Source organism: Quercus robur, chromosome 10 (assembly GCF_932294415.1).
Source record: "Quercus robur chromosome 10, dhQueRobu3.1, whole genome shotgun sequence".
NCBI lineage: Eukaryota > Viridiplantae > Streptophyta > Magnoliopsida > Fagales > Fagaceae > Quercus > Quercus robur.
This window is the reverse complement of record NC_065543.1, coordinates 45,126,642-45,147,889: the sequence shown is the minus strand read 5'-3', so window position 1 is coordinate 45,147,889 and position 21,248 is coordinate 45,126,642. Positions and strand designations below refer to the sequence as shown.

At 39.6% G+C, this 21,248-nt stretch overlaps 2 protein-coding genes across 2 annotated transcripts in view; both read right to left on the bottom strand.

The window, feature by feature from the left end:
• The window catches only part of LOC126701629 (alpha-N-acetylglucosaminidase-like), a 66,041-nt gene that overhangs the window by 14,573 nt on the left and 30,220 nt on the right, over positions 1-21,248 (bottom strand). The window lies entirely within an intron of this gene.
• On the bottom strand, positions 8,634-16,406 carry LOC126701631 (aminoaldehyde dehydrogenase 2, peroxisomal). The gene is made up of 15 exons (XM_050399911.1): positions 16,214-16,406; positions 15,267-15,409; positions 14,207-14,287; positions 13,982-14,130; positions 12,592-12,684; positions 12,385-12,508; positions 12,187-12,252; positions 12,023-12,089; positions 11,486-11,562; positions 10,994-11,107; positions 10,078-10,155; positions 9,841-9,992; positions 9,567-9,627; positions 9,352-9,458; positions 8,634-8,960 (listed from the first exon to the last, which is right to left on the bottom strand). The coding sequence occupies exons 1-15, from the start codon at positions 16,320-16,322 to the stop codon at positions 8,870-8,872; spliced, it is 1,512 nt and encodes a 503-aa protein (XP_050255868.1). The 5' UTR covers positions 16,323-16,406; the 3' UTR covers positions 8,634-8,869.

Below are 21,248 nucleotides of genomic sequence, written 5' to 3'. Positions count from 1 at the left end.
TCCTCTGCTCTGCTGCCGACCTGACCTCATCTATAAGGTCCAGCTGTAGCCTCATGGATTCGTCATTCCTGCCCTCGTCGTGGTTGTGAACCCTGTAGCTTGTGAGCCCAACTTCTGCTGGTATGACTGCCTCGCTCCCGTATGTCAGTCGAAATGGTGTCTCTCCTGTCGGAGTCCTCGCCGTTGTCTTGTATGCCCACAGTATGCTCGGCAATTCTTCGGGCCATATGCCCTTTGCCCCCTCGAGCCGAGTCTTGATAATCTTTAACAGGGATCGGTTCGTGACTTCAACCTGGCCGTTAGCCTGAGGATGGGCGGGTGATGAGTAGTGGTTTTTTATTCCTAGCTATGTGCAGAAATCACGGAAGGGGCCGTTATCGAACTGCCTCCCGTTATCTGAGACAAGGACTCTAGGAATGCCAAACCTACATACTATGCTCCACCAGACAAAACTTCTAATGTTCTTTTCTGTAATGGTGGCCAAGGCTTCCGCTTCTATCCATTTCGTGAAGTAGTCAATACCCACTACCAAGAACTTTAGCTGCCTTATCGCCGTTGGGAAAGGTCCCATGATGTCCAGTCCCTACTGAGCGAACGGCCATGGAGCCGTTATAGGGGTTAGCTCTTCAGCTGGTTGTCCGATAAAATTGCTGAACCTCTGGCATTTGTCGCATCTTTTAACGTAGGACTCAGCATCCTTTTGCATGGTCGGCCAGTAATACCCAGCTCGTAACAGTTTGTGCACTAACGACCGCGATCCAGAATGGTTCCCGCATATTCCTTCGTGTACTTCCCTCATCACGTAGTCTGCCTCTTCAACCCCGAGACATCTTAGGTAAGGACGGGAGAAACCTCTCTTGTAAAGAATGTCTTTTATCAAGACGAACCTTGCCGCTCGGACTTTTAGCTTTCTCGCTGCCTCCTTCTCTTCAAGCAATGTCCCGTCCTTTAAGTATGAAGCTATCGGCGTAGTCCAGTTTCTTTCGGAGCGTATCTCCTGCATGTTGTCGGGTTCTATTAGCGGAAAGATTTGAACAAAGGGAAGTACATTACCCGGTGTCATCATATGTTCTGCTGAGGCGGCTTTGGCTAGCCGATCGGCGAGCTCATTGTCTCCCCTGGGGATCTGGACGAACATTGCTTTTAGCCCGCCGACTCTCGCCCTTACTTGATCAAGATATCTCTTCAACCTTTCCCCTTTGCATTCATAATCTCCGTTTACTTGATTGGTCACGACTTGAGAGTCGCAATGCACGACCACGCTTTCAGCTCCGGCGGCTTTGGCTAGGTCGAGTCCTGCTGCCACAGCTTCGTATTCTGCTTCGTTGGTAATGGGGAAGTCGAGACGGATCATACATTCAATCTTGTCTCCTTCAGCTGACAGCAATACTATGCCGGCTCCTCCAACTCGCTTATTGGATGATCCGTCGGTGTAGATGTTCCACTGGGGGGGATCTTCTGCCCCCTTGTCCTCGTCATGCGTAAACTCTGCTATGAAGTCGGCTACAGCTTGTCCTTTAATGGCCACACGTGGACGGTACTTGATGTCAAACTCACTCAATTCTATTGCCCACAGCGTCAGTCGACCCGCGGCTTCAGGATTACTCAGTGCCCTTCGCAAGGGCTTGTCTGTCATTACGTTCACGGTATGGGCTTGAAAGTAGGGCTTGAGCTTGCGAGCCGCCGTGACCAACGCAAAAGCGAGTTTCTCCATAGGTTGGTATCTTTTCTCGGCACCGCGGAGCGCCCGACTGGCGTAGTACACGGGCTTCTGTGCCCTGTCCTCCTCTCTGATTAAGGCCGCGCTGACGGCCACCGTGGAGACAGCCAAATAGAGGAAGAGTTCTTCACCTGGTTGTGAGGGGCTCAGTAGAGGTGGTGAAGATAGATAGGTTTTTAACTCCTCGAAGGCTCGCTGACACTCATCCGTCCACTCGAATGACTTTTTCAATGTTCGAAAGAAGGGTAAACACTTGTCCGTCGCTCTCGACACGAATCTATTCAATGCCGCTACCTTGCCGTTAAGGCTCTGTACTTCCTTCACGTTTCTCGGGGGGGCCATCTCCATTATGGCTCGGATTTTGTCCGGGTTAGCTTCAATCCCCCTTTGAGATACCATGAATCCTAGGAATTTGCCCGCCGTTACACCGAATGCGCACTTTCCCGGATTGAGTTTCATGTTGTAGGATCGAAGTGTGCCGAATGTTTCCTTGAGATCTTCCAAGTGGTCTTCCTCCTTCCGGCTCTTCACCAGCATGTCGTCGACATAGACTTGGACATTCCTCCCGATTTGCTGTGCGAACATCTTGTTCATTAGTCTCTGGTATGTTGCCCCTGCATTCTTCAGGCCGAATGGCATTACTTTGTAACAGAAGAGTCCTTGACTGGTTACAAACGAAGTCTTCTCCTGATCGTCCTCGTGCATGCGGATCTGGTTATAACCCGAGAAAGCATCCATGAAGCTTAGCAATTGGTGTTGAGCCGTCGAGTCTACTAGGATGTCGACCCTTGGAAGGGGATAGCTATCCTTGGGGCATGCTTTGTTAAGATCTGTGAAGTCCACGCACATCCGCCATTTGCCGCTCGTTTTCTTCACCATTACCACATTCGCCAGCCAATCGGGGTAGTAGACCTCCCTAATAAAGCTTGCCTCTTGGAGTTTGCGGACCTCTTCCGCGATTGCTTGGTCTCGTTCCGGGGCAAATACTCTCTTCTTTTGTCGGACGGGTGGAAACGAGGGCAACACATTCAACTTATGTACCATGACCAAGGGATCGATTCCTGGCATATCGTCATGGCTCCAGGCGAACACATCCTTATTGCTTCTCAAGAAAGCTACAAGCTCTTGACGGATTGCGGGTTTGGCAAGCGTTCCGATCCTGGTGGTTCGGTCTGGATTGGAACTGTCGAGAGTTATCTCCTCTAGCTTCTCTGTAAGTTCTGCCGTCGTTCGGTGTTCTTCTATGTTCAAGGCCTGGATCTGGTCTTCCACCTCCATCATAGCTACGTAGCATTCTCGTGCGGCAATTTGACTTCCGCGTAGCTCTCCTACCCCATACTCCGTTGGGAACTTGATCATCAGGTGGTAAGTTGATGTTGCCGCCTTCCACGAGTTGAGCGTGGGTCGTCCAATAATAGCATTGTAGGCTGACGAGCAATCGACCACTAAGAATGTTACGTCCTTGGTGATTTGTTGCGGGTAATCTCCTACTGTCACCGATAACGTGACTGCGCCCAAAGGGAATATCCTACTCCCTCCAAAACCAACGAGCGGGGCGTTTGTCGGTATTAGTTGTTCCCTGTCAATCCTCATTTGTTGGAACGCCGGATAATACAAGATGTCGGCCGAACTGCCGTTGTCGACCAGCACTCGGTGGATATTGTCGTCGCCTGCCCGCAAGGTGACGACGAGTGCATCGTCGTGTGGGTGGTGTAGGCGTCTTGCATCCTCTTCCGAGAACCCGATAATGGGGCCTTCCCTTCTTGCCATCTTTGGCACTGTACCCGCCAACTGGACATTCTGTACCATCCGAAGGTATGTTTTGCGAGCCTTTTTTGACGATCCGGCCGCACTTGTTCCTCCAATTATCATCCTTATGTCCCCCAATGGGGGCCTTGGTCGCTCGTTTTCTCGACGGGGATGTTGTTCTTGCGGGGGTTGATCCGTTCTCTCCTTACTGACGAACTTCTTCAATTTCCCTTGTCGGATAAGGGTTTCGATTTGTTGCTTCAAATCATAGCAGTCGGCCGTGTCATGACCATGGTCACGGTGGAAGCGGCAATATTTGTCTCTGGACCTTTTGTTGGGATCACTCTTCAGCTTTCCCGGAAACGTCAGGGATCCTTCGTCCTTAATCTGCATTAGGACTTGGTCTATCGGGGCGGTCAACGGAGTGAAACTTGTGAACCTTCCGCCCATTGGTTTTGGACGTCTCTCCTCCCTCCGATCTCCCATCCGTCCTCTCTTCCGCCCCTGGTCCTGTCGGGGGTCCTCCTGTCTGTCTCTTTTCTTGGGTCTGTCTTCTCGGGCTAACAGTGCGTCTTCAGCGTTCATATACTTGGTGGCCCTGTAAAGCACCTCTGACATGGTCTTTGGGTCGTTTTTGTATAGGGAGAACAAAAACTTACCCCCCTTCAGCCCGTTCGTGAACGCTGCCACCAATATCTTGTCATCGGCTTCGTCGATCGAGAGCGCTTCTTTATTGAAGCGTGATATGTAGGCCCGTAACGTCTCCTCCTCTCTCTGCTTGATATTCATTAAACAAGCTGTTGATTTCTTATACCGATGTCCTCCGATGAAGTGCGTAGTGAACTGAGCGCTTAGCTCCTTGAAGGTGCCGATGGAGTTTGGTGTTAGCCGGCTGAACCAAATCCTTGCTGCGCCCTTCAGGGTTGTAGGGAATGCCCTACACATAATCGCGTCTGCCACTCCCTGAAGGTGCATCAGGGTCTTGAAGGTCTCTAGGTGATCGAGAGGGTCCTTGATTCCGTCATAACTGTCCATACTCGGCATGCGGAACTTACTCGGCAGGGGGAAGGAATTGACGGACGCCGTAAATGGCGAGTCAGTCCGGTTGACAAGGTCGTCAAGATCGCTGGACACTCGCCCCTTGAGAGCGTTCATCAGTACTTCCATCTGTTCCTTCATCGCCTGTATCTCCGCGATGATGGGTTGTGGAGCTGTATCCGTCACTGAAGGGATGCTAGCGTCCCGTCGCACTTGTTTGCTCGGGGCGTTACTCTCCTGTGGTCCGTCATTATTTCTCCTTTCCTCACTGTTCCCTTCTTGATCTTCTCCTTCGCTATTCACCGCCGCACTCTTTTGGTTCAGCTGCTCTATCAGGTCGTGGTTTTGTTTGGTGAGGCGCTCCACGGCTGCGGCGAGTGTCTTGACCTGTCTCTCAAGGGCAGTCGTAGGGGCTTCTTCTTGGACGTCATTTATGGTTGCCATCGAGCGTGTGAGTACCATGTAACTCTTTTATCTAGGAAATGTTACCGTACCCGGTCGTTCCCACAGACGGCGCCAACTGATGACGTTGAAAATTGTCACCAATGGGTCACACCGTACTCGCGACTCGAAGCGAACCTGCACGGCAAAAACAATCGACGGATGTCCTTCAGAGAGCACCGGTGTGGTGCTGGCCAAAGGTTCTCCGACGGTCAAGTTAGAATTCTTCTGTTTTACTTAGAGCGTTTGAGAGGGTCAATTAAAGCGTACCTCGATCCCTGGGGGTGGCAGGCCTTTTATAGTGATAAAGGGTTGACTTTTCTTCTTGGTTTCCAAACCTTTTCAATGTGGGACTCTCATACAAATTCCCTTGATTTCCGTTTTCGGATCATAGGGCTTTTCTAGGAGATGGAGATTTTGGATCATGGGCCCTTACTGTGCCTGTCAGCGATGGGCCTTCAAAGCGCGTGAGATAGTCCTTGCACAGGCCCAACAGTCCCAACCTGTCAGGCACGTTCGGGTAGGCCCGTCATGCCCGTCAAGCAGGGCCGTCAGGCCCGTTCAGGTGGGCCCGTCAGTCCCATCAGGTGGGCCCGTCAGGTATGCCTTATTTCTTACCGTCTTCAAATATGTTTGATCCTTTTGCAGCTATATATTTGTTATAAACATATCAAGAATATTGTTGATTCTTTTGCCTTCGAAAGTTTCCTACATCTACATTTTACCCAATAATCAAAGTAAAATGGCTCAGTCATATGGAGGTTGGAATAGGACGAGGGTAGATGACAATGATTAAAAAATAACTGTTTAATTGATATGTTTAATTTAAAAAGTGTGTTTACTTTATGCCAAAAAAAAAAAGTGTTCACTTTTATAGTTTTATTGTGTAAGCAATTATGTAGTGAAAAATGATTACTGGTGGAATAAATTGAAGGAAGATACTTCATAATAAAGTATCTATTTTTCAAAACCTTTCCTATCCTATCCATGGAGTTTTCAATTGTGCAACAATATAGAATTTAGATAATCAGAAAATATCACACCACTCATAGTTTTTGGTGCATATATTGACTTCATTGATTAATAGAGTATTTTTCAGTCCCTATCAATAATTTATGAATAATAGGTTACATTCACTTGCTTGACATATATGGCTATATATATAAACAGCACAGAATGTTAGATATAAATTCATGTTATTTTCATTATCATTGTATGTGTATTAATGAAGATATATTAAGGAAGAAGAATGTAGTTGGAAATCAATGTCAAATAATTCAATGTTCACATGGCATAGAGGTGCTTAACAAGTTAAAAAAGAGTTTGACCATCAAGAATTCAAGCCAAGCCACTCGTATGACAGTGTTCAGACAAAAAAAAGGTATGCCAGTTGTTTGAGCAACTCTATGCTTATTTTTGTTTGTAATACACTTTTCCTTCGAATTTTGTAGGAATTCATCCAAAAAGTACAGAGTAGTTTTTAAACTTGCTTCAAATCTAAGAATTCAAAAAAAGGAAAGGTGGTTCAGGTTCAAAATTCGGGAACGATTGAGATTGTTCCCTCACCATATGATGTTATTCCCCTACCTTGTCAGTCAATTACTTTTGGAACAAGCCATGGCTGCATTTAGCTATGATAAGAGCTAATCTATCTTATTTCAGATACAACTCAACAACACTAATTCAAAAAGTTAAAAGGTGCAAAATGTTTACGACAAATCTCACAACATTCTTTGTTCAACTCATCAACACTAATTCAAAAAGTTAAAAGGTGAAAAATGTTTTCGAGAAATCTCACAACATTCTTTGTTCAAGATGACATTTTTACGAGTTGTTATAATTGGGCTAAAATCCATATTACACTTGTTAAGTCATTTACATTGTAATTTTCTCATTTCTATCATGCTAGTCATTTTGTTTATTATCGTCTATAAAACTACAACAATCATAATACTAGATTTGACGAAGTTTTATAGATGATTTAAGAAGAATGACATTTTTTTTTCCTGGAATGTTCCTCGAACACATTACATAACTCAAAAGATTATTCACCTGTAATTTTAGTCACATGACTTACTTAATAGTCATATGAAATGATTAAATAATATAATGAATCATTTAAGTAACTCAAAAGATTATTCACTTGTAATTTTAGTCACATAACTTACTTCATAGTCATATAAAATGATTAAATGATTTTTAATGCATCATGTGATTTATGCACATGATTGATTTTTTGAACTGTCACATAATAGACTGTAGGGGATTCATTCAACTCGGTTTGGAAGAAAACTTTTATCTATATACAAAATGCCCAATTATTTGACAAAAATGTGAAAAAATTTCATGGATTAAAATGACAAAAGTTATACTATAAGGACAAAAATGACGTTACACCCAAACTGAAAAGGGTGTAATTTGAATTTTTGCCCTAATATATGATTTCTTTGCCATATTCTCCAGATGCAAGTGGGGTTAGACAGAGATAGAGTAAGCTTTTCTGAGAGATCTTGGTGGGGATTTCGGTCACATGACGCCAGTTGGTGCTAGTGCACCCCAATTGAGTATAGTATTATTCTATCAAATGTGCCATGTGAGTCCTCTGCAAAAGTTATCGTTATCATACAGCCTCTCTAGAGCCCTCTGTATAATCACGTTGGCAAATTGGAATCCATTTCAGGCTCAATTGTCAATTCCATGTCCACCAATTCCAGTTGTAGGATTTATTATTTTGGGTAAACATTGCATGCTTAGGGTTTATTATTTTGTGTAAATATAGCATGCAACATCCTCTTGAACGAGAGTAAGTGTAAAATCTACCATTATATTACTCTCATGTGAGAGGGTCAAGGGCCAGCCCAAGCGTCTGAGGCTTAAAGGCGAAATTTTCAAATGGAACCTTTATGTTATCACTTAAATAATATTTAACTAGCATTTTATATAATAATTTTTTAAAAATCCATTCTTTTTACTCTTTAATATGAATTTTTTTATTTATTTAGAAAATGCTAAAGTTATAACAAATTTTACTACAAACTAGTACTTTAATAAATGTGATCAATGACACGAGGCTTACAAAAATACTAGAAATATTATAAAATTTACAATATGAGAATTACAAAGATATATCATCAATCACAAATATTCATTCAAAAATGCATTCAATAGTTTGTTGAAATCTACCTATCATATTCATTATCACATTAAATTATAAAAGTTATGGAGATCACCACGCATTCTTGGTGCAGTGATCACTCCACAAGTATAAGTTCTTATGGGGTGTGGGGGGCAATGGCCGAGATTTAAGTCTCAAGAAGAGAGTTTCGCACACATATACACTTAGATTATATTAGGTTAGAGTATAATTTTTATATTGCATAAAAATAATTAAATAAATAAAAGTTATGTAGTAAAATTTATAGTATTTTTAACATTTTTCTATTTGAATTACTTGTGATTAATAACACTCCTATTTGTAGGACTTATTTATTTAAACTAAAATGTTTTAATATCTCCCAAAAATATTTATATATAAAAAATAAAAAAATTGCCCCCAAATTTGGGGCCTTCTCTGGTAAGAGTGCCCTAGACAATAGCCTAATCCTAGGGCCGGCCCTGAGAGGGTGTTGCATGCAACATGTTACGGTTGAAATCCCATGTTAACATGCATATATACTAGAGCCCATTATGCAAGACTGCTGATTCATGCTCGCTGCAATGTGTCAGCTTCAAATTGGTTACAACTTTATCAGCCCAAAACAATTCTCATTCAGACCAAACTAAATAGTTTACTGCTCGTGATATTTTATAATATTTGTTCAGTCATTTGCATATCAAATTCAATACATGATACCCCTCTCATCTTATTTCCTTGTAATTTAGTACGTCAGTTATTTTCCATTTTGATTTTCATGGACACTCTCACAGCTTTGAAGGAGACTGGTACCACCCCCAAGGCTCATCAGAAATGTACTGAGTAACCTGCTTCACGTTCAGGTAGTTTTCAATTCCCCTGTGCAAAGGAAAATAAAGTGTCATCATGAGGTGTCCATTGATTAATCAGGATTAAGCAATGCTTAACAAACTGGTTCTAAGATCTTTCATACATCAAATTCAAGAAGCATGTGATTCGAGAGTTTTCCTCTCTGATTTCAATTTTAGTTCTTCTGGGATGACATACTTTGTTACAATTTGATGATATGGTCAACTGTGATTGGTGAACCATTGCTTTCACATGAACCCACTACTCACAATCAACAACATCAAAGTTGTCTCCATGGACTCTCTCTTTCCATTTACATAATTCCTAGCAATTTCTCCATTTTTTTTTATCAGGCTCTTGGGTTAAGAACATCTTATTAAACAATATTTTGCATTTCTAACTTGACAAGTCAAGGCCATACCATTCCCCTAATTCACGTCCAAAACCACTACGTTTGTTGCCTCCCCACGGAGCTTGAGTAAAGCAAGGCTGTGAGCAGTTGATCCAAACTATTCCTGCCTGAAGAGCCTGCAGAACAGCATCAAAGAAATAATAATCTCAATGAACTGATGGCTTCCATGAGTATTTGGGGTTTAAATGGTTTCTTAGTTCCTTCAAGAACAAATCAAGTCTCACCTTGCTTACGCGATCACATCTTTCTAGATCATTTGATATTACAGCAGCACCTAAGCCATATCTGTGAAAGATCAAAATAAGATGTCAAAAGACTCAAAACAAAAATATCCCAAATCAAAACAAGCTGGCCAAAACTATATAAAAAATAATACCCTCCCCCTCCCTCACCCCCCCCCCCCCCCCCCCAAAAAAAAGTATGCCCAAAGGAAAAGGCACCCAAGAAGAATTTCAGGTGATCTTTATAGTCATAAATGAAACAAAATAATCAACTCACCGGGTGTCATTTGCTAATTCAATGGCTTCATCTTCGGTACTAAATGTTTTAGCACACAGAACAGGTCCAAAAACTTCTTCTCTCCATATTTGCATAGAGGTAGTTACATCAGATATGATTGTTGGTTGGATGAAGAACCCTTTCTTTAGATGCTGCCATTAATATGTAAATTAACTCAAACATCCTGACAAAATTGGAGTTGTGAAGATGATGATAAGTACAAGCAAAGAATTATACCTCAGGACGAGCCCCACCACATAAAATGCTTGCACCTTCACTCTTGGCTGTATCAATGAACTTCAGTACCTTCTCATACTGAAAAGGATAAGCTAAATATTAGACTATACATCACACCTTAATTCCAGTGGAACAGATAAAAAGTTGTATCAGTAGACTACATCTACAAGACATATTCTGATATACATCACCAGAATTGAATCCAAAACCGTGCAACATTAGTAAGAAAGATTGTTCAAAAGTTTCAAAATTATCAAACAGAAGCCGTGATGCCATATACAGGTAAAAATGTCTTGCGATACTTCACACTTCAAAAAAAATATGGCAAAATAACAAAAGGCATACAAGGAGGAATTTTTTCCTCAAAATGTCCCACAAAAGATGTTTTCCTTGAATGTTGTTAGCCAAAAGCTCCCAAATTTTTTATTAAAAAAAAGAAAAAAAAAATTCCATAGAAAAGAATCCATTACTGGAACTACACACTAAACCGGTTTACTGGTTTTTTTTTTTTTTTAAATGAATAAAACTGGTTTACTGATTCAATGCCAGCCAAGTAGAATCAGGAACTGCCTTTTTGCTTTTATTCGAGGGAGGGGGGCACCTTTTCAGTTGAAAATCTTTCTAAGCATGTTTTCTGCTTAATTATAAGGTATAATCATATATTGAACAAAACCTAAAAGTTGAAAATTAAATAACTACTGAACTGGAATGATAAACTGGCTTACAGTCACTGACTTAGACACCCGCCCTGTTTATGAAAGATAGAACCTTCATTAAAAAGCATCCAAAAGCCAAAATTACCTTATATTCTTTTAACCAAAACCTTTCAGCAGAATGCATTCAGAGTCTAAATTTGTCAGCCACCAAACATGTTAACCCCCCCCAAAAATGCAGAAATTCAAAATGGCAACCTTACCTGGCCACCACTAACAACAGGACCAAGCCTGCAACCCTCTTCCAGGGGATCTGAAATCTTGATGTTTTTGGTCCATTTTACAAGCCTATCCAAAAATTCTGCAGCAATGCTTTCCTGAAAGATACCACATCATAACTTATGGGAGGGAAATATGACAGAAAGGCATTATAGAGTAAGCTTAAAAGAAGGTCTGAGAAGCATGCTTGGGGCAAGTGCCTTTCCCCCGAACACAAGCTCACACAACCACAGTGATAATTTAACATCCCAAAAGCACATACAAAATTAATAGGTGTCATATTCTATGGTTATTCAAACTCACAATAAATGTGTGCTAGATTCTGATACTGTACTCTTTTTCTTGCCCCCCATAGAAGAAATACAATAGAAAAGAGGAGCTAGAAAGTGAGTGTGTGTGTGTGTGTGAAATAGAGAGACCTTGGATGGAAAGTCTAATATGTGTATAAAAAGGTAATAACTGTCGATCATGCTTACATGCACAATGAGGCGGGATGTTGCACTGCAAATCTGACCATTTGTCCAAAAGCAACCAAAGGCAGTCCATTCAGCAGCTGTTTGAATCACAGACAAGGATTAGATAACTAACAATATAACAAAACCATCGGTAGTATGTGTTTTTCTAATTCAATAGGGTTAAATTCCAAACTTTCCTCTCCCTCTCTCTCTCTCTCTCTCTCTCTCTCTCTCTCTATATATATATATATATATATATATTCTCTTTTTATAAGTGTATTTTGCCTCCAAGGGGAGGGGGAAGGAGAGATTCAAATTAATGACCTCTGTTTCATAAGAGGTGGTCTCCAATTTTTAGTGCTACCCCCCTGGGATGAAAACTTCCCTCTATATTCAATATACTTGTAATAAAGATGATTTAAATATATAGGGCATGTTTTCCATTTAGCTTATTTGGCTTATGTACAACTTTTTAAAGATCTACTTTTTTTTAGTAAGGCTGTACTTTTACCTAACTTATTTTTAAGCCAAATAAACCAATAAAAATAAGGTTCTAACCCTTATCAAGGTCAACATCCTCAAAAATTACAATTGGACTTTTCCCACCAAGCTCCAGCGTAACAGGCTGCCAAGAGAAAATGCATAAGATGACATAAGAGATCACATCAAGTGCATAAATGTCACAGAAATAAAAGACCAATACCTATAAAATTTATATTTACCTTGACCACTTGAGCTGCAGTTGCCATAATCTTACTCCCAGTAATGGTACTTCCAGTAAATGCAATCTGTTGACAAACATATATTTTAGCCATCACAGCCAGGTAGCTGAAACAATATTTCACAGATACCAAATTTGTGGAATATGAGGATGATTCTACTTCATCCAATTTCCAATGGAAAAAATAACTAAATGGAACCTTGTCAACATGGGGATGAGATGCCAGAGGAGCACCAGCCTCATGGCCTAGTCCAGTCAGAATGTTAAGGACACCAGGAGGTAGACCGACCTCTCTGCAAACTTGAGCCAGCTCCAAACAAGTCCTGAAATTCAAAAAATAATGACATATAACATGACAAACCAAAATCAAAACTGAACAAGTTCATATAAGTTAATGAGGACATACACAGACGCCAATTCAGACGGCTTCAGTATTGCAGCACACCCCGCAGCCAATGCAGGAGCCACTTTCCATGTAGCCATCAACATAGGGTAGTTCCTTTAACATAAAAGACAAGCAATTTTATATTAATTGAGAGGACTAATCACCACAAAATCATCAGAACCACCACTCTATGAATTCTAAGAGGACTAAGGATCACCAACCCAATCTTTAGAACAATTAAGATTCGCCATTCCACTTAGCTTGGAAAAGAAAAACTAGGGCAAAATTAGAGCACACACTAGCAGAGCACAGATGCAAGTAACTCAAGCGAGAAAAGCAAGGATGATTTGAAAAAGGAATACATTCCTGAGAAGTACAGGTAGCACTAATTAAGGACAATATGAAAGATATCAGCTAAGCCTTTTTTTTTTTTGGAGGGGGGGGGTGGTTAATTATACTTCTTGGTGGGTCTTGAGCCCCAAGACCTTACCCCCCACCTTGCTCTTACAAGGAGCTAGAGCTCATTGTTGCTAAGATAGTGCATCTTCTACAATGAAAACCAATGATTGCATTAGTGGGTGAAGTGATTTAAGTTGACAGCAGTGGTGCACCATGGTGGGAAAGAATTGCATGAAAAATATAAATATTTCAGAAGAAGCTTTATTAAGTTGGAGTTAAGTTTACCACCAAAATACAAATTGAACAAGTATTCTGCAAAGTTGAAGCACTACTAGTATGTAGAGTTCCACAAACCAGTATCGGCAGAGATATACAAAACACCACATAGTTTACGATAGAAGTGAGTAAACAGCAGAATTTGAACCCATAGAGGAACTTATTAAAATGATTTGTCAATTACGTAATCTAAGGAGTTGAACTGCCAAAAGAATAACAGTCACATGCTAAGTCATAACACACACACACAAGCTTGTTGCTTTTTTTCTTTCTTAAAAATGTGTGACATCACTGATTGATTTTTAGTTGTATATGAAACTAGTGTACTGGCCCGTTAAGGCTAACAAATTGTGAAGCAATCAGGAAAAGACATCTTGTGAAGTTGCGTCACAAACTACATAAAAGGTCACATTAAGAACATGATGGAGCTGACAGTTCATAATGCATTTTTTTACACTTTCAAAATCATGCAAGAATGTTGAATAAATTTTTGAAAAGCAAGAAACCAAACATGTGAATAAATTGTTGAAAAGAAAGAAACCAAACATGCAAATACCAACACAAGCCTGTTGTAAATTGATATTGAAGAGACAAGGAGGAAAGAACAAAGAACAGGGATAATCATTTAGTTCATAAATATCCTCATCCATTCACCAAGCAAGAAAATCTAAATTTTTAAACAGTAAGCAAATAAAAAAGAAAAGCATAAACAATCAACTATGGAAATGAGAAATACCATGGAGTAATCAACCCAACAACCCCAATTGGCTCCTTAAGAACATGACTCTTAAAAGTCTCCATAGGAAGAGAAACAGGAGCCTTTTGCTTTGCATCCAGACCTTCAGCAAGGTCTGCATAGTACTCAAAGCACCCAGCAACATCATCCTGGATCACATTAAAAAGCATGTAAGGCAATTTGCTAGATAGTGAACTATAAAACTCCAGAGTATCACAAGCATACAATGTCCCATGCTGCTTCATCCAATGGTTTTCCACAATCAAGTGCTTCAAATTTTGCTATTTCAGATTTTTTCTCTGTTATCTGCATGAAAACAAGGGCAGGAAGAGCTCAAGGCATGTAAACAGCACCAATCAACTTCAAAGTACAAATTATGAAATGAACATATCAATAGCACTCTACCCGCGAGCACACGCGCCGGGGGAGGGGGGGGGAACTAGAACAAAGTTGAGTAAAGTACAGTTTTTTTTTTTTTTTTTTTTTTTTTTTTTTTTTTTTTAAAAAAGCATTAAGTCTCATATGCAACTCCTTTTTTGCTTTTGGGAAAATTATATTTTAGACCCTATAATTTAGAGGGTAAAACATTTTTTTTTTGGATAAGTAATTTAGAGGCAGGGTATAACAAATTAAACCTTGAAGTTTCAAGTAGTGATAAATTAAACTCAATAGTTTCAAAAGTAACAAATTAAACTCGAGGTTTCAAAAAGCAACAAACTAGACCTCAAATTATTTAAGTGGTTTGTGATTGGGGTTTAACTTGATACTTTTTAAGACCTCAGGGTTTAATCTGTTACTTTTAAAATTATTGGGTTTTAAATGAAGTTCTTCCTTTTTTCTTTTTCTTTTGATAAGTTTCTGCGATACCCAATATTTCAACATTATTTACCCAAAAGCATAGCCTGACAGTGACATCCAGTCACCCCATTCTCTGTGATCTTCAAATCATTAGGTAATGACAGAGTTGAAATAAAAAACCTCAGTATCATCTCCACGAACTATGAACTAGATGGTCCACACATGTCTTGAATACAGATTTAGCTAGTGGTGTGCATATTAGACATGATACTGAAGAGATTAATGATCAATAAGCACTACTTAAAAAAAAACTCAATAGAGATTTACATTGGCAACCAGGTTCCAATGCTTCTCAGTTCTCACAGAACTTCAAATTTAGACTATAAACAAACCAAGCAGAATGTTTTCATGTTCTTTAAATCCAATTTCACAAATTACTTTAAGCAATCCACAACAATAAGCATAACTGATAGCAAAAATTCAATACCTTAGCTGCAATAGCACGCAAGTACTTAGCACGAACTGCCCCAGAAGCATTGGCCCAATCTCTGCCTTTGTTCCTTGCAAGGGCTTTCCTTGCAGCATCCACTGCAAGCTCCACATCCTCTGCAGTAGCAGCTGGTATATCCCCTAAAACCACATTCCCACAAAAACCCAATTTTTTTCAGAGTTCAAAAACCCCCCAACATTTCAATTTTCAACGTTCACCCAATTTTTCTTTCAAATAGTCAGAAACCATAATGAAGATATGCATGTATAAAGATAAAATATAGCTTTTTTTTTATCCGTTTTGGGTGAGGATCAAAACCCAGAAACAGAATTGCATAACATGCACATCATCATCAATTTTGACCTGATAAAAATACACACATTCACACAATTTTTCTTTCAAATAGTCAGAAACCAGGATGAAAATGAAAATTAAGATATGCAAGTATAAAGCTTAAAACATAGCCTTTTCTTTATCAGATTTGAGTGAGAATCAGAACCCAGAAACAGGATGGCATAACATGCACATCATCATCAATTTTGATCTCATAAAAATACACACATTCACCCATTTTTTCTTTCTAATAGTCAGAAACCAGAATGAAAATGAAAATGAAGATATGCATGTAAAGATTAAAGATAGATTTTTTCTTTATCAGATTCGGGTGAGAATCAAAACCCAGAAACATAATTGCATAACATGCTCATCATCAGCAATTTTGATCTGATAAAAACACACACATTCAACCAATTTTTCTTTCAAATAGTCAGAAACCAGAATGAAAATGAAGATATGGTATAAAGATTAAAGATAGCTTTTTTCTTTATCAGATTCGGGTGAGAATCAAAACCCAGAAACAAAATTGCATAACATGCACATCATCATCAATTTTGATCTGAGAAAAACACACACAAACAGTAACAGATAGAAACAGAGAAAGAGACCGATGATTTGCTCGGTGGTGGGGTTGATAATGGGGATGCGTTTTTTCAGGACTGGTTCTCTCCATTCACCGTCTATGAATAGCTGCCGAGTTGGTATTGGGATCGCCATGGTTTTTGGGGTTTTGATAGCTTTGAGAGTTTTGACTGTTTTGAGTATCAGACTGTCAGGCAGGGCTTTCGTATTTGAGCAGGCCCCCTTTTCTTAGTAGAAGTGGGAAGTCAAACTGTGAGGTGAGAAGGATTTTTTAAAAAACTAACTATAAAACCCAAACAATATCATTAGTTAGCAAACTTTTCAAACTAATTTCGTTTATAACAATTCGAGTTCAGCGGACTCGATTTAGGAAAAACTATGTGGAGAAAACATGGAAATCGAGTTCAACAAACTCGGTTTCCATGTACAGAAATCGAGTTCATTGAACTCAGTTTCCATGTACAGAAACCGAGTTCAATGAACTCGATTTCCATGTATGGAAAACGAGTTCATTGAACTCGTTTTCATTGGACTCGGGAGATCGGAAGATGGAAGTCTGCCAGAGATGGTTTCCATGGTTTGGCTGTGTCTGCAGAAGATGGACCTCGTGCTCAGAGAGCTTGTTGTTGGGTTTGCTTGATCAGATAACGAAGTCTAGTGCCATCTAATGTTTGGCTGCGTCTGCAGAAGATGGATCGTCTTCTTATCAGAGATCGTCTTCTTGGCAAATCAAATGTTTGGCTGCGTCTGCAGAAGATGGATCGTCTTCTTATCAGAGATCGTCTTCTTGGCAAATCAATTTCTTGTGGGTACATGATCGTTTTTCATGGAAATCGAGTTCATTGAACTCGGTTTCTGTACATGGAAACCGAGTTCATTGAACTCGATTTCTGTACATGGAAACCGAGTTCGTTGAACTCGATTTCCATGTTTTCTCCACCTCTCACAAATCGAGTCCACTGAGCTCGAATTGTTATAAACGAAATTAGTTTGAAACGTTTGCTAACTAATGATATTGTTTGGGTTTTGTAGTTAGTTTTTTAAAAAATCCAGGTGAGAACTGAGAACTGAGAAGTGTGATATTATTTGATGAAAAATAGTTGGTTTTTATTGTTATTGTTTTAGGTACTTTTATAACCAGTGTCGGATTTTGACCATCCCTTCTTTCTTTTTGCCGACCAAAGTTAATAACTGGGACTTTTTTATTGTAATTTTTTTTTCTTTTTTTTTTTTAAATCACTATTTTAGTCCTTATATTTCTGCATCATAGTCAATTTGGTCCCTACATTTTGGTAGCAGTCAATTTGATCCCTATTATTTTCAACTTACATTTAATTTGGTCCCTACCGTTAACTTACTAACGGAAAATGCTTACGTGACAGACGGTTTACACAGTTGACATGCTTAATATTAAAATATTAAATAAAATGTTGATATGTCTAAATTTTAGTGGCTAATGTTGCCACATCAGTGCTTAAATGGCCAAAAAATAGTCACATCAACTTTTAAAAATATATTTTCTTTTTCACCGATTTTATTTTAATTTAAACTTTGAACTTTGAAGTCTCTCTCTGTCTCCAAATTCAATGGCTACAGCGGTAGCACCTCCACTCCATGCCTCTTCTTCTTCGTTCTCCACCAACTCCATCTCTCCTAATAAACACTTTTTAATGGCAAAAACACCATTTTAGTCCCTACGTTTTAGTGTCGTAGTTAATTTAGTCTCTACAATTTGGTAGCAATCAATTTGTTCCCTGTTATTTTCAACTTGCATTTAATTTGGTCTCTATCGTTAACTCACTAACGGAAAATACTTACATGGCAGGCGGTTTACACAGTTAACATGCTTAACATCAAAATATTAAATAAAATGCTGATGTGTCTAAATTTTAGTGGCTAATGTTGCTACATCAGTGCTTAAATGGCCAAAAAATACTCACATCAGTTTTTAAAAATATATTTTCTTTTTTACTGCTTTATTTTTTCTTTCCTTTTCTCTAGTTTTTCATTTTTATCTTTTTCTTTTGGAAATCCATAGTATCACAAGAACGCATCTGAATCCATTTTTCTTATTTTTCCTTCAGCTCGTCTCTAAACCTTCATTTCTCTCGCTCTCTCTCATCTTTTGTTATCTCTTATTCATGGCCAAAGAACCCAAATCCCATATTTAAACTAAACCCCAAACCTTACCCAGATCTACCAAACCACTCATCTTCATCTCCACCTCTCTTTTAATTTCCGGATCACACGGTTGAGTTGTGGCCATGAATCGTACTCCATGGTGGATGTGTTGGACGGTTGGGTTGTGGAGAATCTGGGTTTGGTGAATCCCATTGGAGTGAGCCTCCGAAACGACAAGGTTTTGGAGGGAGTGGAGGATTGTGGGGCATGGCTAAGTTCACAATAGAGGTTGCGGCGGCCAACACAGAAAGAAGATAGTGGTGGTCAGAGAAAGAAGATACTATTAAAGAGTGTTTATTAGGAGAGATGGAGTTGGTGGAGAATGAAGAAGAATAGGCAAAGAGTGGAGGTGCTGCCGCCGTAGCCATTGAATTTGGAGACAGAGAGAGACTTCAAAGTTCAAAGTTTAAATAAATAAAAAAAATCAGTAAAAAATAAAATATATTTTTAAAAGCTGATGTGGCTATTTTTTGGCCATTTAAGCACTGATGTGGCAACATTAGCCACTAAAATTTAGACACATCAGCATTTTATTTAATATTTTAATAGGCGTAAATGCACTTTTAGTCTCTAGGTTTTTCACGTTTTTCTATTTTGGTCCCTAAGTTTTTTTTTTTTTACCACTTTTAGTCCCAAAAACAATTAACGCCCCTCATTTTAGTCCTTACCATCAGCCAACTAACGGGAGATGCTGATGTGGCTGACGGAGAGAACTGTAAATCATTTTAAAATATTAAAAAGTACAGTCCGTTTTAGCACGTGGCCTTCCCGCGCAACTTACTCACACACGCCCACTGTTCATGTCTACTTTATCACTGTAAATCCCCAAATGATCTTTAATCCCTAGACTTTATCTCAGAGTTCCTCTGTTTATCACCGAAAATCCAAGCTTTTGTTCATCACCGAAAATCTAAAATCCCAGCTTTTGTTCATCATCGAAAATCCCCAAATATCGTCTTTGATCTTTAATCCCTAGACTCAGAGTTCCTCATCACCGAAAATCCCAGCTTGTTCATCACTGAAAATGCCCAAATCAGTTACTATCGTCTTTGATCTTTAATCCGTAGACTTTACCTCAGAGTTCCTCATCACCGAAAATCCTAGCTTGATCTTCTTAGACTTTTGCTTGGCTGTCACTTGAAGCCACAATCAAAACCCATCTCTACCACTTGAAGGTAGTATTTTTTTTTTCTCTCTCTCTGTATGTGAAAAGGTATTTGCTCTCTCTGTCTATGTCCATATTTATAAGTTGACAATATGCTTGTTGGTTGGTTCTGGTAGTAGGGCCATAATGTTTTTGTTTGCTTTTTGTATGCTTTTGTATTTTACTTTTGATTGTGGTCCATATGTTCCCTATGTTCTCTGTGTTCCCTATGTGCCCCTGTTGAAAAGAGTTAAGTAAGGCTAACAGTATTGTATGAGGGTTTTTTGTGTAGTTTGATAACTTTGCATGTCTATTTTATTACGACAAAACCATTGAAGTCGTGCTGTGTTGTGAAAAATTATTTGATTAGTGTTGTGTTGGTAATACTTTATTAAGTGTTGTGTTGTGTGCATGCAGAATGAAATATTTTATTAGGTGCTGTGTTGGTAAATGAGTGTTGTATTGTTCTTGCATTGTTTAATTGAAGTTGTTTTGGCATGCAGAATGGATGACCTATTCAGTATATCCGTGCATCATGGTGGCTATTTTACTGAGAACCCTAAAACATATGTGAGAGGTAAAGTAGATATAGTTGATAATTGTGACCCTGATAAGTGGTCCAAGGTTGAGATATAGGGTATATGTAGAGACTTTGGGTACACATCTGTTAGCAGGATATGGTATACAATGCCTGGTATGGACCAAGAAATGGCAAACTTCCATTGGTTGTTGATGATCATGATGCCATGTACATGACAGAATTAGTGAAGGGTCATGAAGAGATTCATGTGTATGTGGAGCACCCAATAGATGATCCTACACTAGTTGATAAAGGAGAGGATGTTAATGAGGGTGTGCAGCCATTGGCAGTGGAGCAAGGCCCTATGGGTTATTATAGTGATGGTAGTGATGATAATGACCATGATGGGAGTGATTTTTTCAGTTTTTATGATAGTGATGATCAAACTTTTAACAATGAGGATGAGCCAACTGAGGTGGATGCTAATGATTAAACTTTTAATGTTGATGTTGCTGCTTCCCAGGTGGGTTCAAGGAGAGTAGGTAAAGAACCTATTACTGAGCACCCACCTCAGGTCTTTATTATAAGTGATGGCAGTGATAGTGGAGGTGGGGGAAGTGGGCTAGATGATGAGGTAGAGTTGAACCATGGTATTAGGGACTTTGTTGAAGATAGTAGTAATAGTTGGGATGGCAAGGATGATGATGATGATGTTGAACCAGGCCAAATGGGTGCTGGTGTAATGAACTATAATTATGAGAGTGAGGAATTGCACAGTCTGGTGGAATCATCATCTGATGATGAGCTTGGGTATGACAGTGATGATGATGCTGAGGATGATAGAAGTACACATGTGGGAAATAGGAGGAGACAGAGACAGAAAAATGAGGAAGTGAAGAAGTTCCCTATGTTTAAGCCAGTGGCTAAGGCAGAGCATATTTCTTTTGAAAAAGATATGCTGTTTACAACACCCAAGCAATTCAAGGAAGCTATAACAGAATATGCAGTTCATGGTGGATGGGGGATCAAATTTATAAAAAATGACTTGCAAAGGGTAAGAGCTGTCTGTCAGGAAAATTGCAAGTTTGTTGCCCATCTAGCAAAGGTGCCAAGGGAGAGGAGCTACCAACTAAGGACATTGAATTTGGAACATACATGCTCTAGAAATTTTAAGAACCGGAGGTGTACTTCATCATACATTGGGAAAAAGTTGATG

What these genes read in the sequence shown, in the direction of transcription:
- LOC126701631 (XM_050399911.1), bottom strand. Translation starts at nt 16,322, where the DNA reads ATGGCGATCCCAATACCAACTCGGCAGCTATTCATAGACGGTGAATGG. An exon ending in TGCGTGCTATTGCAGCTAAG is followed by an intron (nt 14,288 to 15,266) that starts GTATTGAATTTT and finishes GTTTTCATGCAG; the next exon opens with ATAACAGAGAAAAAATCTGA. An exon ending in GATGTGATCGCGTAAGCAAG is followed by an intron (nt 9,459 to 9,566) that starts GTGAGACTTGAT and finishes GCTGTTCTGCAG; the next exon opens with GCTCTTCAGGCAGGAATAGT.